The following is an 18,566-nucleotide window of genomic DNA, read 5'->3' as shown; positions in this document are numbered from 1 at the left end:
TTGTTAGCTATTTAAAATAGGGAAAGAGGTTTTTTCCGAGTCTTCATAATAAGGAGCTGAGCTATGGGAAAGTCAAATGTAAAAATGTTTTTGAAGTTAAAAAGTATAGCCCTGGCCGGTATGGCTCAGTTGGTTGAAGCACTGTCCCATACACCAAAAGGTGGCAGGTTCGATTCCCAGTCAGGGTACATACCCAGGATGAGGGTTCGACCCCTGGACGGGGCACATGCAGGAGGCAACTGATCAATATTTCTCTCTCTCAATAATGTTTCTTTTTTAAAAAATATATTTTTTATTAATTTTTTATAGAGAGGAAGGGAAAGGGATAGGATTAGTGATAGATCCTCCCTTCCCCCAACTGGTGGGCAGAGTATGACCTAACCTGCAGCCCAGAAATACTTGAGTGACTAACCATGTACCTTATATGGACTATACATTGAATCACCAGTCCACACTTGCCAAATACCCTAAGCCCTTGTTCCTATATAGACCATACATTGAGCCACCAATCAGCGCACACCGAGTACACTAAGCCCCCATTCCGCCCCACAAAAGGAGTGCCCACTTCTGCACGAGTTGCGAGACATCCTGGCAGGCCTCTTTCCCTTAATAAAGCCTGTAATGCTGGTTTTCGGCTCCCGACTGGTCTCCCATTCTGGTGCCGAAACCCAGGAGAGGTGAACGGGAGCGTGGACGATCCTCGGACCTAGCCCCGAGTTTCTCTGGCTCTGCCCGGTGGTACCGTTCTGAATTGATTGCCCCACCCGGACCCTCTCTGGAACCCTGCTGAACCAGGACACGTGGGGATCTCGTCGCTTCCCTCCCAACAGTAGGCTTCAGGGACTTTTCCCACCCACTTTTTTTTTTTTTTTTTTTTCGCTCCCTGTGACCTGGAGGGGCATTAGGGTCCACAGAGTTTCCAGTATACTCAGCTACTCGTTCTACGAAAGCCCAGGCGCCTGGCCAGGGAATCCTCTTCTACTCCACAGGAAAGGTGTCTCAGGGTGACAGTCTTGGAACCTTTTCTCGGCCCTCTCTCTCTACAGCAGCAGTTCTCAACCTGTTGGTCACGAACAATGAAAATACATCCTGCATATCAGATATTTACATTACGATTCATAACAGTAGCAAAATCACAGTTATGAAGTACCAGTGAAAATAATTTTATGGTGGGGGTCACCACAACATGAGGAACTGTATTAAAGGGTCGCGGCACTAGGAAGGTTGAGAACCACTGCTCTACAGGTTGGTTAAGGGAAAAGGAGGACGCTCCTTGTTCCTTCCCCAACTTCCAATAGCCCTTCCCTCCAGTCATGGGGACCTTTCAATCCAAATCCCCTTGACACACCCTTAGGGTGTCTCCTCGCCAATCTCTCGACCCTTGGCCTCTCTGGCTACATCAAACCAAAGAAGCTCATTTTTTCCTGTAACACTGCCTGGCCACAATATAAACTCGACAATGGCTCTCAGTGGCCCAAAAACGGCACTTCTGATTCCAATATCCTTCGAGACCTAGATAATTTTTGCCACTGGACAGGGAAAGCTTCTGAAATTTCCTATGTGCAGACTTTCTTTTTTCTCTGCTCTCGCCCCTCGCTTTGCTCCTCATGTTCCACTCATCAGATCCTTCTTGCAAAGCCCCCTTCGCCCCCTCAAACTGGTCCTCAGCTCCTTTCCCTGTCTTCTGACTCTTTCTACCCAGCTGATCATTCCTATCCACCTGCCACCCCCTTACAACCTCGCCAAGAAACCTGACATAGATTGAGAGGCATCTCAGGTCTTTTCCACTAACCTGACCACCTTTACTCCCCCGATATATCCTGCAAACTTCAAAAAATAGATACAGGTCCACAAACCCTGCAAAAAGACCTCGTTAACCTGACCTTTAACGTCTTTAATGATAGAGACGGGTGTTGTAATGTACCCTGCGAATCACACAAGGACGCCTCAAGAAGTCGAATTAAAGAGTCACGTTTATTGCAAATCTGGGACTATGAGGGGGCATTTCGCTCTTCCAAATCTCATAGTGCCCTCCCCACCCAGTCCCAACATCAGATTTATATAGGCAAAGATCACAAAGGTATTGATTACATCCCAGGGTTTGGAATGAGGAACCTGGTTTGCAAAAAAAAGCAGTTTACAGAAGCAGACTTAAGCATGTTATCTAAATTATAGTTTTGGTCTCCGGATCACTGAGTTGACAGAAGCACATCATCTAAATAGCCCTTGAGTCTTGGGACCACTGAGTCAAGAGGGACATGTTATCTGGAGTCCTCTGACCTTGGGATAATTGTGCTGTCCTTCTCAGGTACAGAAGAATGTGCTTTGATAACCAGTATGACCACAACCAATGGGATATTCACATTACAATCAATAGGGTATTCAATCGAATGGGATAATTTATATAATTCAGAAAATCAAAATAACTTTTCTATTGTTAAACAAAGCAAATAAGTACAGAAGCCAAACAGCAGGGTTAAAGTTAAACTATAGTTTCTACCTGAGATGATTGCTACCATACTTCAGGGAGACCCAAATCCAAAAACAAAGGCGAGATCAGGCCAGGCTGAGGCCCAGAAGGAGGCCTTCCAGCTCCTAGCCACCACTCTCATGAACCCCAAATGAAGTGCCAGTCCTACAACTGCCGGTAAGTCAGGGGCTAAGCCTCCTCCAGGCCCATGCTTCAAATGCAGCAAGGAAAGACACTAAACCAGTCCTGCTCAAACCCGAGACCCCCTCCTGAGCCCTGCCCAAGATGTGGAAGGGAAGGCCACTGGAAATGAGACTGTAGTCTGGCCCCTCTGATTTAGGCTTCAGCCAGTCCAGCATGGCTGCCCTCTGGATCCGGTTTGGAGCTCCCAGACCTCCTGGGACTGGCCACCGAAGAAGCTGCCCAGGCCCTGACAGGGCCCCACAGACTTACATCACAGGACAGAGCCTCGGGTAACGACTGTGGTGGCAGATAAGCCGATCTCCTTTTAAATGACACTGGGGCCACTTACTCTGCCCTCCCTGAATTCGCTGGGACCCTTGTCCACTCCTCAGTCTCTATTATGGGGGTTGACAGATTAGTCTCACAGCCACCTCACCTCTATACTGCATTTTACCAAATAACCCCGTTCACTCTTTTCTCATTCTACCTCAGTGCCTGGCCAGGGCTACCATGTATCCCCCCAGTTGTCCCAAACCACAGTCACCTACCTCAGTTTTACTCTCTCACCCCACAAGGCCGAGCCATTCCTGGGACTGTAAATGCCTTATCTCCTTATCTCCTATATGACTGTCCCCTCCTCTGAAAAAGAAATTTTCTCCTTTCTCAGGCTCACTGGGTACTCTCACTTCCGGGTTCACAACTTTAGTCTTCTTGAAAAGCTCCTCTACGACATGACATGGCGAAGGGACCCCCTCACTGCGCCTTTAGATCCCAAGGCCAACATGCTCACCCCTTTAATACTCTGAAAACTGCTGGCCTCGGCGCCTTCTCACCCCGACCCCCCTCCCCCACTCCCCCCTTCCCAAAGAACAACTTCCTTGACTGCACAGGCTTACTTAACAGTCTGGCTATTACCAGAAACTGAGCTCATTATCTCTCCAACCTTAGTACGTTATCTCTTGAAAAAATGCGTCAGTTTTCAACCCAAGCGGCTAGAGGCCTGGTAACAGGCTGCGGGGCCTACTCCCTCCTCCCCCAGCCTTTTCTCCAGCCTCATACCCAGGTCCCTGGCTTCCACTGCTCCTTTCCTTCCCTTTCTCTTTTCCCTTGTCTAGCCCTCACCCACAACATCATCCCCTGCTTTGGTTTCCTGATGTCTCTTCAATCTGATAATGACCCTGTTTTCGTCTCTCAGATAACGCAGCTGGTCTCTCAAACGCTAAACATCAGATGGAACCTCCACATCCCCTACCACCCTCAGTCTTCGGGTAAAGTACGAAAGGCCAATCATCTCTTAAAAAAACATCTAACCAAGCTATCCATAGAGCTCCGTATGCCTTGGACTGAACTACTCCCCCTGGCACTGAGACTGAGGGCCATGCCACGACAACCACTACTTCTAAGCCCCTTCGAGCCAGGACCGGTTTGGCTCAGTGGATAGAGCATCGGGCTGCGGACTGAGGGGTGCCAGATTCGATTCCGGTCGAGATCATGTATGGGCAGTCTTTTGCCCTTCACACCCTGGAGGACAATTGCCTTTCCTGGGAGACTACTTCCCTGCTTTTGCCCATATGAGGGCACTCTTACAACAACACGCTGATAATCTCCTCCTCCATCCCTTTCCTACAACTTCTTCTCATCTCTCAGTCCTCCCTGGGGACTTGGTCTGTCAAGAAAAAGGGAAAGGCATCCTTAACACCCACATGGGAGGGGCCTTTCCCAGTCATACTATCTACCCCACGACAGCAAAGGTACAAGGAATACACCACTGGTATCACCTCTCACACATCAAGCCATACAAACCTCTACACAAAACACTACCTTCCTACACTTCTACCCCCACAGGAACTACCTCTCTCAGGCTCACCAATGTCTCCCCACCATCCCCGAAGAAGACTCAGCAGCACCATCCAGGACCTGACGACTCATCATTCCTCACAGGCTCTTACCTGGCAAGGGACCCTCTGACTTTTCACTCCGGAAGAAGCTAAGGCTTGCAAATTCCTTTTTATATGTCTCGTCTCCTCAACATAATCCTCCTACAGGCAGCTAGCAATGAGTGCACCAATGAAGGTTTTTGGTCTTTTCAGGTGAAACGGACTTGGGATGATGAGGGATTCATCAAATCTACTATAATTATCTTTATCAAAACCTATATTAATCCTCGACCTATCCCTCCCCCACTAAAGGACATTCTCTCTCACCCTAAGAACCCTGAACCTACTCTTTTGCCCACCCTCATCAACACAACTTTCCACCTACTCTCTAACATCAATCCTTCTTTCTCTACATCCTGTTGGATTTGTCTGTCACTAGCTCGAACCCTCATCATAGCCACTCCAATCCCAAACTATTGGACCATTAACTTAACTCTTACCTATACCAAACCTCAATGCACCCTATATAACATCTCTTTCTTTAATATGGAAAACACTACCTGTTTAACAAATACCTCTCAAACCACTACCTCAACTACTCCAACACCTTACTACTGCGCACAATCTATAAATTTACCCCCTCCCTTCCCCCAAATGGTGGGCGTGGTATGACATAACCTGCAGCCCAGAAATACCTGAATGACTAACCATGTATCTTATATGGACTATACATTGAACCACCAATCCACACCAGCCAAATAGCCTAAGCCAGGGGTCCTCAAACTTTTTAAACAGGGGGCCAGTTCACTGTCCCTCAGACCGTTGGAGGGCCGGACTATAGTTTAAAAAAAAACTATGAACGAATTCCTATGCACACTGCACATATCTTATTTTGAAGTAAAAAACCAAAACGGGAATAAATACAATATTTGTATTTGCATGTGGCCCGCAGGCCGTAGTTTGAGGACCCCTGGCCTAAGCTCTTGTTCTTATATAGACCATACATTAAGCCACCAATCAGCGCACACTGAGTACACTAAGCCCCCATTCCTTCCCATTCCGCCCCACAAAAGGAGTGCCCACCTCTGCACGAGTTGCTGTTCTCCCATTGAGAGACAGCCCAGCAGGCCTTTTTCTCTGCTCAGAAGCTTAGAAAATATATACTCACATATAAAAACTTCCAAGAGATAACATAAACATTAAAATGAGAAAGTAAAAATAAGGCTGCCTTCTTTTGATTGCAGCCTTACTCATTATATCCAGATAATACTGGTTTTAAAAAACGATTTCTTCCCTCCCAGAAATATTTCAAACCTACAGAAAAGTTCAAAGAATATGACAAAAAACACTTGTATACCCTCAACCTAGATTTATCAAAAGGTCAACTGTTAACATCTGCTTTCTTTCTCTCTCATCATATATACATTGATTTTTGCTAAACATTTGAAAGTTGCAAACTTCATGCCACTTCACCCCTAGATACTCCTTTGTGCACTAAGAATAAGACATTTTCCTGCATGACCACAATATTGTTACCACACCTAAGAAAATGAGTACTGCCCCGCTGGCGTGGCTCAATGGTTGAGCATCAACCCATGAACCAGGAGGTCATGGTTGGATTCCTGGTTAGGGCACATGCCCAGGTTGCAGGCTCCATCCCCATTGTGGGGTGTGCAGAAGGCAGCCAATCAATGATTTTCTCTCATCACTGATGTTTCTATCTCTCTCACCCTCTCCCTTTCTCACTGCAATCAATAAAAATATTTTTTAAAAGAAAATGCATAATTATTCTATGTCATCTAATATGCCAAGCCCCTTGCCCAGACTGCCCATTGGGTCTCCTCTCTTCCCATCCAAATCCCCAGCTGGAGTATTACTTGTAAACCCTGTGCAGATTAACTATTTTCTATGCTAAGCTATTGCCTTACGGCAGAGTTATCATCTCTTTAAAGCAGTAGTCGTCAACCTTTCGGACCTCATGAACCACCGGTGCCCTTAATAAAGCCTGTAATCTTGGTTTTCAGCTCCTGACTGGTCTCTCATTAAGAAACATTGATGAGAAACATCTATCAGCTGCCTCCTGCACACCCCACATTAAGGATGCTCCCGCAACCAAGGTACATGCCCTTGACCAGAATCGAACCTGGGACACTGTAGTCCGCGGGCCGATGCTCTATCCACTGAGCCAAACCGGTAAGGCTCAATAATGTTTCTTTCTCTCTCTCTCCTTTCTTCTCTCTAAAAATCTTCTTCTTTTTTTTTTTTTTTTTTTTTAAGATGGAGGTTTCTGCTGAGCAGCATTTGCCTTCTTGTATTTTAAAATATATTTTTATTTGTTTCAGAGAGGAAGAGAGAGGGAGAGAGAAACATCGATGAGAATAATTAATTGGCTGCCTCCTGCATGCCCCCCACTGGGGATTGAGCCCACATCCTGGGCATGTGCCCTGACCTAGAATCAAACTGTGACCTCCTTGTTCATAGTTCAATGATCAACCCGAGTGACACTGGCCGGGCTCTAAAAATCAATTTTTTTAAAAAAAAGGTGTAAACCTTTATGCTAATGTATTAAAAAATTAAGGGAAAAATGAAAATAACAGGTAAATATCATCAATATTCCCTAGCAGATTTTAGACAATTACAGGAAAACCGAACATTAGAAGCAGGCTACTTTTTTAGAAAGGCACTAATATGTGTTTCGCCGTTTTTTCTTTGGAACATTATTCCACTCCTTCAAAGTCTTCAGTATTTCAGGTGTTTTAGGTCGCATCTTGGGGTCAGTTGCAACTAATTTCTGTAGGAGAATTTTCTGTAATGATAGAAAGACTCATTATGAAAAAAATAAATAAAACATTGAAAAAAATGAAATTCTGATTATTTTCAAGTGCTTACTTCTTTGTCATCAAATATATCCGAGACATGGCCCTTCCTTAGATCTTCGAAAATCTGAAAATAAGACATATGTATATATATATTCATTAGGAAATTTCTCACTTGGTAGGAAAAACAAACTTAGGAAGCACCGAAGCCTGGAGATGCCCTAAATATGAGACATTTCCAGATTTTTGGAAAGTTTCTTCAGCCAAGGAACAAGCAGGACTCCCCTACCCCAACCCCCCACAGCCTCATCTAATAGGCCTCTCTGACATCACAACATGCTGCAGTGTTAAGAGCATCAGATGCCTTATCTCCCTTCATCCTCCTGGAACACTGTGGGACAGCTAGTTGTTTCGTTACCGTTTCACAGAGGAGAAGGCTGTTGACTCCAGGTGCGTCCCTTTTCCTGAGCTACGGCCTAGGATGTCCAGTTGCCCGATGCATGTAGTGGCTCCCCACCGCCTTCTCAACCAAGCCCACATTCCTGCCTTAATTTACCCCAACATGTCTTTCCTACCCCAGCAACCACCACTTCCTTGTGACTTATCTGCCCCAATAAAAATATCAGACTCTGCCTAATAACCCCCCCCCCACAAACACACCCTGCACGTTCCTGTCTCCATGCTGGAATCACCTCCTTTCTACTCTGTACTATGAGAAGCCAAACCAATCCTTCAGAGCCCAGCTTCAAGGCCTCCATAAATCTCAATCCCGACAGCTGGAACGATCCCCTTCTAGCTGCTTCCCAAAGACTCCATGCCTTCTCCCAGAACAGGTACAGCCCTCTCTCACAGTAGCTTCCTGAGAACAAGGCTTATTCCTTTTTATAATCCTCGTAGCACGTAGCGCAGTGTCTTATGCCAAGCAGGCATTCAAAATGTTGCTGATTGATTCAAATAGGAATAAAGAGCGATGGTGTAATAAGATGCACACACCTTTCAAGAAAACCCAAAGTTTTTGGTCTTTAACAAAAAGGGTGTGTTGTTTGTTTCTGTCTTTATTTTAATTTTTCAATTACATATGACATTCAATATTCAGTCTCAACACAGCTTTTCCTTTCTGTCTTTAGTTAGAGAAGTTCTGGTACGCTAGTCCTCAGGGGTGGTTGTTCTGTAATTTAGTTGTAATTTTGATGTAGTGGTAGCAGGAGGTGAGCACAGCGTCTACCTACTCCGCCATCTTGACCAGAACTTCTAACAAAAAGTTTTGGTTGCCCAAACATGAAGGAAAGAAAAGCCATATTTCAATTGCAGCCAATGTTAATATGTTCAGGCCCATCATTACATGAGGCAATAAACTGTCTACAGTAGCACTTTGAAGAAGATGGCCAATAATTTTTTTTTTAATCCTCACCCCAGGATATTTTTCCATTGCTTTTCAGAGATAGTGAAAAGGAGGGAGGGAGGGGGAGAGAGGCAGAGGAGAGAGAGACATCGATTGGTTGCCTCCTGCATGTGCCCTGACCGGGGCTCAGGATCAAACCTGCAACACAGGTTCATGCCCTGGACTGGGAATTGAACCCACGACCCTCCGGTGCACAGGCTAATGCTCTAAACCAGGGGTGGGCAAACTTTTTGACTCGAGGGCCACAATGGGTTCTTAAACTGGACTGGAGGGCCGGAACAAAAGCATGGATGGAGTGTTTGTGTGAACTAATATAAATTCAAAGTAAACATCCTATCTAATAAAAGAGAAACATGGTAATTGGCGTACGACCGCTACCCTTTTCATTGGCTAATCAGCGAGATATGCAAATTAACTGTCAGCCAAGATGGCGGCCGGCAGCCAGGCAGCTTGAAACTAACATGAGGCTTGGTTGCCTCAGTGACGGAGGAAACCAACGTTCCCCGCCTGCCACTGCCTCTGAGCTGGCAGTTTAAGAAACTCTGTAACAAATACGCCCAACTTCAGCCAGCAGATTCGCAACATTGTAAGCAAAGGCCAGAAACCTACTTTCAGCCGGAGGCCTAAGAGCTGGAGCCAAGCCTCAAGCTAAAGCTGGCCCAGAATTAAAAAAAAAAAAAAAAAAAAAAGGAAAAAAGGAGCGTTTGGGAGTTCAGTCACCCCCAGCCTGAAAACAGCCCTCAGCCCCTCACCCAGACTGGCCAGGCACCCCAGTGGGGACCCCCACCCTGATCCAGGACACCCTTTAGGGCAAACCAGCCAGCCCCACCCGTGCACCAGGCCTCTACCCTATATAGTAAAAGGGTAATATGCCTCCCAGCACCGGGATCAGCGGAGCCATGAGGCCTCCCGGCACCGGGATCAGCGTGACAGGGGGCAGCACCCAAACCCCCTGATCGCCCTGCGGCTCTGTGTGTGACAGGGGGCTGGGCCACAACCTCCCTATCGGCCCTGCTCTGTTCGTGACAGGGGAAGGCACCCCAACCTCCCTATCCACCCTGCTCTGTGCCTGATAGGGGGGAGCTCCCCCCCCCCACGGGCCCTGCTCTGTGTGTGACGGGGTAGAGCCATAACCTCCCCATCAGCCCTGCCCTGAGTGTGAGAGTGGTGGCGCCCCAACCCCCTGATCCGCCCTGCTCTGTGGGTGATAGAGGGCAGCACCCCAACCCCCTGATGGGCCCTGCTCTGTGCGTGACAGGGTACAGAGCCCCAACCCCCCTGATGGGCCCTGCTCTGTGTGTGACAGGGGGTTGCTCCACAACCTCCCCATCGACCCTGCCTTGAGTGTGACAGGGGGCGGCGCCCCAACTCCCCAATCAGCCCTGCTCTGAGCCCGACCAGGGGCTGCACCTAGGGATTGGGCCTGCCCTCTGCCACCCGGGAGCAGGCCTAAGCCAGCAGGTCGTTATCTCCCGAGGGGTCCCAGACTGCTAGAGGGCACAGGCCAGGCTGAGTGACCCCCCCTCCCCCCCCCGAGTGCACAAATTTTTGGGCACCGGGCCTCTAGTCATTACATAAAAGGGTACGGTCTTTTTTTTTTTTTTTTTTTTTTTTTTTAGTTTTATTCATTTCAAACAGGCCAGATCTGGCCCGCGGGCCATAGTTTGCCCACGGCTGCTCTAAACACTGAGGAACACCGGCCAGGGCGATGGCTAATAATTTTTGTTGCAAAATTCTTTCTGTGAGCCCAGCTGGTGTGGCTCAGTGGATTGAGTGCCGACCCATGTACCAAGAGGCCATGAGTTCGATTCCAGGTCAGGACACATGCCTGGGTGTCAGACTGGATCCCTAGTAAGGGGGTGTGCAGGAGGCAGTCGATCGATGTTCCTTTCACATTGATGTTTCTATCTCTCCCTTTCTCTCTCTCTAAAATCAATAAAAACATACCAAATAAATAAATAATTTCTGTGAGATTATTTACCTTATATGTTTCCTGACGAGTGAGAGGTATATAAAGAAGCTCTGAAAGAATCAGCCCTAAGGCAAAGATGTCCACTTCATTTCCATATTCCACTGAAGCGAGCTAAAGAGATCAAAATATATTTACATTTGTTATTCACCTGATAGAAACATCTGTGCCTTCTGAAGCCAAAAAAAAAAATAATTTGACTAAAGCATCCTATATAATAAAAAGTTAATATGCTAATTAGACCAGGCTGCGAAAAAACGTTCTGGAATGACCTTCCGGAACAACCAGTGGCAGGGAGTGGGGCTGTGAGGCAGCCGGGGCTGCAAGGGTCAACCCCATGTATGAATTTCGTGCATCAGGCCTCTAGTATTATATAACAGTACTTTTTTGTTAGCAAGATCTGTGGAGTCAGACTGCCCAAGTTCAAACCTTTGTCACTAAGTAGCTGAATCACCTGTGTAAATTAACCATCAACATGGGAACAATCTCAACCACAAAATGGAATAACAATAGTTTCAACCTCAGAGTTTGATTGTGGGGTTAAATAAGATGGGGCAGCTGAAACAGTTAAAATAGTTCCTAGCAAGCAACTTGCATGCAAATGTTCATAGAAGATTTATTCATAATATTCCATAACTGGAAGCAATCCAAATGTCCATCAACAGGAGAATGGATAAACAAATTATGGTATACAGGCATACCTTATTTTATTGTATTTCACTTTATAGCATTTTTTAAAAACATATTTTATTGATTTTTTTACAGAGAGGAAGGGCGAGGGATAGAGAGTCAGAAACATCAATGAGAGAGAAACATCAATCATCTGCCTCCTGCACACTCCCCACTGGGGATGTGCCCACAACCAAGGTATATGCCCTTGACCAGCATAGAACCTGGGACCCTTCAGTCTGCAGGCCGACGCTCCATCCACTGAGCCAAACCGGCGAGGGCTTGCATTTCAGTTTATAGCATTTTTAAAAACTAGATCAGAAATCCATTCAGAAACACTTTATTGTGATGTGGGATAGCAAATGATATTGTTTTCCCAAAAGACGAAAAAATTCAAATTTATATGCAAAATGCTGTTTCTGGTTTCTTTTCTTTTCCCTATTATTGCCTCACCAAGTACTGGAACATTACCTGAACTTACTGAATAAATCTGTGGCAGAATTTGAGAGAACTGACCCCAATTTTGAAAGTTGTTCTACTCTAAGTAAAATGCTATCAAACAGCATCACATGCTACAGAGAAATAATTCATGAAAGGAAAAGTTAATCAATGCGGCAAACTTCACTGTTGTCTTATTTTAAGAAATTGTCACAGCCACTTCAGCCTTCAGCAAACACCACACTGATCAGTCAGCAGCCATGAACATGAAGCAAGACCCTCCACTACCAAAAATATTACAATTCACGGAGGGCTCAGATGATGGTTAGCAGTTTTAGCAACAAAGTATTTTTTAATTAATGTGATATGTTGTTGTTGTTTAGACACAATGCTATTACACACTGGACAAGCCAGAAGATAGTGTAAATAACTTTTATATGCACTGGGAAACCAAAAACTTCATGTGACTTGCTTTACTGCGATACTCCCTTTATCGCAGTGATTGGAACTGAACCTGCAATATCACTGAGGCATGCCTGTATTCATACTAGGGCAGTGGTTCTCAACCTTCCTAATGCCGCGACCCTTTAATACAGTTCCTCATGTTGTGGTGACCACCAAACATAAAATTATTTTTGTTGCTACTTCATAATTGTAATTTTGCTACTGTTATCAATCGTAATGTAAATATCTGATATGCAGGATGTATTTTCATTGTTACAAATTGAACATAATTAAAGGGTAGTGATTAATCACAAAAACAATATGTAATTATATATGGGTTTTCCGGTGGTCTTAGGCGACCCCTGTGAAAGGGTCATTCGACCCCCAAAGGGGTCGTCACCCACAGGTTGAGAACCGCTGTTCTAGGGGATAGTATTGCTAGTACAGCAACAATTAGAAGTTCTCCAATAGACATCACTTTGGGTGAAATAATCAAATGCAAAAGAATACATACTGTATGGTCCCATTCATATGAAGCTTAAGAACAGGGAGAACTAATCAATGGTGATAAAAATCAGAGGACTGGCTGCCTCTGGACGGTGAGGAGGACTGACTGGAAAAAAGCGTGAGGGAGTTTTCTTGGGTGAGGAAAATACTCTACTCCTTCATAAGCTTGTGGGATTCACAGGTATATGCTTTTGTCAAAACTAAAGAAATGTATACTTAAGATCTGTGCATTTTGCCCTCCCCGGCTTGGCTCAATGGATAGAGCATAGGCCTGTGGACTGAAGGGTGCCCGGTATGATTCTGGTCAAGGGCACATGCCAATAGGGGATGTGCAGGAGGCAGCCAGTCCATGATTCTCTCTCATCATTGATGTTTCTATCTCTCTCCCCCTTTCCCTCTCTGTAATCAATAATAAAATTAAAAACTCTGTGCATTTTATGCTATGTAAATTATTCCTCAATAAAATCTTTTTAAATTTAAAAATCACTGAGAAAACCAAAAGCACAATTATGAGTGATATTTAAAAAAAATATTCTGAGGGTGACATTGTAGGATGCAGGAAATCTATACATATAAAAGCCAAGCAACTGTAAGGACAGAAGGACCAGAATGACCAGTCGCTATGATGCGCACTGTGGCAGCCAACCAGCCCGATCGGGCTCCAATTATCCCCTAAGAACCTCCTGCAGTGCCCCCCGCTGGCCCCATCCCCAATTGGCCCCCCATCCTCCTGCATCCCCACCCCCACCCCCCGCAGCCCGGCCCCGATTGCCCCAAATTCATGCACCGGGCCTCTAGTGTTCAATAAACCGGGAGTTAAAAGGGAGCCATTAGCTTCTTAATTATCTTCTACTTTCATACTCCACCAAAAACTTAAATGACATTTTTATGTCAGATGGAAAAATTATGATACATTATTGAGTGAAAAAAAATCAAGTCACAAGAGAACATTGTAGTATTCCAGTAAAAGTGTAGGTATGTATATTTTCATCTAAAAAAAGTCTATGTAAATACACATTTGTGTTTGTATATTTTTATAACTCCCAGAAAATGATCTAAAAGGACAGACAACAAACTGAGAGCGTTGGCCTGCAGACCAAAGGGTTCCGGTTTGATTCTGGTCAAGGGCACGTACCTGGGTTACAGGCTCCTCCCCGGCCCAAACCCTGGTTGGGCTTGGGCAGGAGGCAACCAATCAATTTGTTTCTCTCACATTAATATTTCTGTCTTCCTCTCCCTCTTCCACTCTCTCTAAAAATCAATGGGGGTAAAAAACCAATGGAAAAATAACCTCAGGTGAGGATTAAAAAATAATGATAATAAATGGATTTAAAAAAAATAAAAGGATAGACAACAAACTGTTGTTAGCAAAGTAACAATTACAAAAAAAAAGGTTCAGGGGAATTTCCCATTTTTATTCTATACACTTCTGTACTGTTTTAATTTTATCGGTGGTGTCTATTATTTTTATAATTTCTTTAAAATGAAAGAAATAATAAAAAAAAAAATAGAGAAAGAAAAGAAAGGGACCAAACCTGTTCTGGGCTCATGTAGAGTCGAGTTCCCTGGTCTTCCGTCCGCTGTTCATCATGTTTCTGGAAGGTTACAAGTCCAAAGTCTCCAATCTTTATTTGTTTTGTATCTACTAAAAATATGTTACTTGGCTACAGTAAAAGAAAACACAATATTTAATTCATAAGTACCACTCTGACAGAATGGCATCACATATCCAAATCATATTTAGCAATGGCTATTGTTTAGAAGTACTTACAGGGGTGGGCAAAAGTAGGGTTACAGTTGTTCACATGGAAAATAATACAATAACTAGTAAGTAATAGTACAAGAATAAACAGTTTTGTGTACTCACAACTGTACACCTACTTGTGCCCGCCCGTGTGTAAGGCATTTAAACTTACACAGGTAGCCCAAAATAGAAAAATTAATATTACAGGTCTTTAAAATGCCAGCTGAGGAAGGTCAGCAAAGAAAGCTTGGGCAGAGCTGCCTCCAAATATCTGAAGAGCTGTTAAGTGGAAGATGGATTCACCATATGGCCCCATGAATAAATCCAGGGCTAGAGGGTGGAAATGGCCAAACGATTTGCTTTAGTGTAACCTAAATATACCAGTAGTGGGGTTCAAATAATGCGAGTCCAAGAGTTCCCTATCCCAGGAAGTATTCAAGACAGAACTGGACATCCACTTGGTGGAAATGTTGCAAATATGAGACCAGCATTCCATGGGGATCGAAGTAAGATCCCTTCCGACGTTGAGATCCTCAGACCGGGTCTCCACCCGGGAATGCTGCAGGATGTCCTGTGCAGAGCTTCTCATGGGGGCTTCTTGGATGTCAATTTCTCTAGGCCTCTGGCACCTTCTTCAAAAACATTCCCCCGCTGTCCCTGAAGGCATACCAAGTTAACTGGAAGCTGATAACGAACACTGAAGTATTTTTCCCATGTGATTCTTTGAGCAGATAGGGGAGGGGTGTTCATCCTATTCCACAAATTTATAGAAGGTATTGACCAAATTTCTAAAGACCATGAAAAGAAATGGTTACTGAGGATGAAATTAATATTTTTCTATTGTTGAAAAGGCTAGACTTTCAACACAATGATGGGCTGTATATTCACACACAGACCTCATGAGCTAACACTTATGAGAGAGCCTAGTAAAGGCACTGAGAGGGAAGAGACATCAGCCCAGGGCAGCTGAAAGAGGAGCTTCTAAGAAGCCTGCCAGAAAAGGTCCACACAGAAATTAGCAGTTGGATTGGGACAAGCAACAGTGAGACTGGAACCTAGCACCAAGAATACAGATGGAAAGCTGTGCATGTGTGTGCGGTGGGTGTGGAGAAAAAAATGTGCCAATGCTAATTCAAGTTCCAGCGCAGGAATATGTTGGGTCTGCAAGCGCAGCTGCTAGTCCCACACAAGGCTCTCTATCACCTGACTCTAAAAAACAGGAGGTTACATTTACAGTGCTATATAAGCTGGCTAGGACTGTGTAGTAAAAATATCGATTGCTTATTTACTGTCCATTAAAAAGAAAAAGAAAAACAATAATGCACCATTGGTTTAATCAGTAATAGTAACTTAGCAAAATGTTGGGTTGTAGAACATAAAAAAAGAGTGCTAATTTTATACAGGAGGTACAGGAATCAGGTCTGATGCTCAGAGGATGACCAAAGAGCCTGGGCCTAAAGGGACTGAACCTCCAAGAACTATAAGCCCTCATTCCAGAAACGTCTATGTCCCTCCCTCAGTGCCTTTGATCTAGTTCTTAGGATTCCAACAGAAAGTGGTGAACACTGGCAGGCTTCACCTAAGAGGAGTTTTACTGGATAAAGTCCCCTCTCAGGCAAAGCCACCTGCAGCTGGTATTTTGCTAGACGTCACTAAGAAACTTGTATGCCTTCGTTTGCACATTTTTGATGTGAGACAGCAGACAGTGTAGCAGTGAAGCTAGAACAGTTGGAGAAGATGAAAGAAGGCTCAGTAGAATTAAAGCCTGACCTTCGAGCCACTGCAGTGATAGAGCAAACAGTCTGCAAACAGACACAAGACTATATCAGTCCACAACCCGGGGCAGGGGCAGTGCGGGATACGGAGAGGTGCAGGAGAAGGCAGACTTCAGTCTGCACCCATCAGAATTGCACTAATCCACCCTCAGGAGGGTATGGCGTTAATACCCATACTTCCATATTTTCTTAAAAATTACTGCACAAATAGATCATTGTGCTTGGTTTCTCATGTAACACTATGAATTATTTATTCCAAAGTGAAGGTATAGCTATTCTAAATATATCTTTTTGATCATAGTCCTTATTATGTTCCAACTTCAAAGAACACCTTCAGATATTGTTAAAGAGAGATATTGGAACCAGGTGGACTCCAACATGAAGGCATCAGAATTCAGCCACTGGGAAGACCAAGGATGCATATCATTTAAGGGCCCAACAAACTGCTATCTACATAAATGCTTATTTCACTCAAGGAAACGCTTGCTTCATTCCTCATTCCTGGGCGTTGCAGATAGGTGGGCTAGCAGATAGCACAATGCATATTGACGAGGTGCTTCTGCCTGATGCGGAGTGATCCGGAAAGGCTTCACAAAGGAGCTGGGGTAGAGGGAACAGGCAGAAGAGCGTCCCATGCAAGAAGGTGAGCAAAGAGACAACGACAGGATTCCGCATGACTTGTCTGGGATGAGAGTGGGCACATCACAGGGCACAGAGTATGGAGGAGAGACTGAAAAGCTGTTCTGTCTCTCTTCGCTCATTGTGATGAGATGCAAAAATGGGAAAACTGCTCTTCTAGACCACGTAGGATGCTAGAAAGACAGACGAAATGAAAATACAAAGGTTTGCTACAGGTTCCAAGGTTTGGATTACTGCAATTTTCCAATCATGGGGCAGCCGTGTCCAGATGCCAAGGAAATTCTAGACTCTGGACCTAGCAGCTGTGACTGCCCTCAGAGTAAAGGCTGAGATTGAGGAGAACCCAATTCCCAAAGTCACAGTCATCAGAGTGCTTCTGCCTCTCAGACAAGCCCGAGTAGCAGGAGGCGCAGAGACAGAGCAGCCAGCGGGCTGTGCCAGCCACGATCATTATGTGCACGGAACGTTCAGTGTTTGCAACTGGAGTGACTTTCAGCCAGAAAGCACCAGAAGTGAATGGGCTTCTTCCTGCAGGGCTCAGGTTCTTTTTTAAAAATATATATATATATTTTACTGATTTTTTTACAGAGAGGAAGGAAGGGGGATAGAGAGTTAGAAACATCGATGAGAGAGAAACATCAATCAGCTGCCTCCTGCACACCCCCTACTGGGGATGTGCCCGCAACCAAGGTACATGACCTTCACCGGAATCAAACCTGGGACCCTTCAGTCCACAGGCCTACACTCTATCCATTGAGCCAAACCAGGTTCTTGACAAGCTCACCCGCCCTGGAGATCTTCTGAGTAGATCTAGGGAATGAAATGTGTGGCAAGTTCTAGATCCATTTGCACTTTAGAGGATCAGAGATATTGCTTCACGACTGTCAACCAATTCTAAAATTTGAAGAGATGGGTTTTTCAATTATTAAATTAGATTGATCAATTTTCCACTTACCTTAAGGTCTCTATGAATTAATCCTTTTGCATGTATATAATCCACTGCAGTTACTATTTGCTTAAATAATCCCAAAGACAAATCTTTGTTTGGAATCTCCCCTCTTCTGCTCTCAATCCAGTCTTCCAATGTCCCTTTCTCACAGAATTCCATTTGGATGAAAAGGTACTTTGTCAATGATCTGGATATAAAATTCAAAGAGAAGTAACAATAAAAATAACTTCATAAAAGTACTAGTACAATTATTTCTTAAAATTGTACCTTCTCTTCTTTTTTATCTTCACCCGAGGATGTATTCTTATTGATTTCAGAGAGAGAAGACGGGAGAAAGAAACATCAATGTGAGAGAGAAACATTGACCACATGAACCAAGGATTGAACCCACAACCTGGGTATGTGTACTGATGTGAAATCGAACCAGCAATCTTTCGGTGTATGGGATGACGCTCCAGCTAACTGAGCACAAAACATGTCTCAAAACAGAAATCCAAATAAATAAATTTGAATCACAATATAATAAACCATTTTTCATTTAAACCTCAGTTCTCAGATGTCCAGGGCATTATTGGTTTAGCTAATTTATAAAGTATAAGCCTGAAGGTCCTTTATCACTTTTCTAAAAGATAGGAAAGGGAACATTAATACAATGGAATTGCAGAAAACCAAATCTCATTATTA

At 44.4% G+C, this 18,566-nt stretch overlaps 2 protein-coding genes across 7 annotated transcripts in view; one reads left to right on the top strand and one right to left on the bottom strand.

Annotated features, from left to right (window-relative positions):
- Nucleotides 1–18,566, top strand: part of GPATCH11 (G-patch domain containing 11) — a 63,645-nt gene that overhangs the window by 21,721 nt on the left and 23,358 nt on the right. The window lies entirely within an intron of this gene.
- The window catches only part of EIF2AK2 (eukaryotic translation initiation factor 2 alpha kinase 2), a 78,837-nt gene continuing 67,300 nt past the window's right edge, over nucleotides 7,030–18,566 (bottom strand). For all 6 annotated transcript variants that reach the window (XM_059660113.1, XM_059660115.1, XM_059660114.1 and 3 more), the window contains exons 12-16: nucleotides 17,889–18,069; nucleotides 14,311–14,439; nucleotides 10,730–10,831; nucleotides 7,420–7,473; nucleotides 7,030–7,336 (exon numbers count right to left, since the gene is read on the bottom strand). In XM_059660113.1, the coding sequence (XP_059516096.1) occupies nucleotides 7,214–7,336; nucleotides 7,420–7,473; nucleotides 10,730–10,831; nucleotides 14,311–14,439; nucleotides 17,889–18,069 (589 nt within the window). In that variant the 3' untranslated portion in view covers nucleotides 7,030–7,213. The remainder of the gene's footprint in view (nucleotides 7,337–7,419; nucleotides 7,474–10,729; nucleotides 10,832–14,310; nucleotides 14,440–17,888; nucleotides 18,070–18,566) is intronic.

Source organism: Myotis daubentonii, chromosome 12, assembly GCF_963259705.1.
Source record: "Myotis daubentonii chromosome 12, mMyoDau2.1, whole genome shotgun sequence".
Classification (NCBI taxonomy): domain Eukaryota; kingdom Metazoa; phylum Chordata; class Mammalia; order Chiroptera; family Vespertilionidae; genus Myotis; species Myotis daubentonii.
The sequence above is the reverse complement of the archived record's forward strand: the minus strand, read 5'-3'. Positions and strand labels throughout refer to the sequence as shown.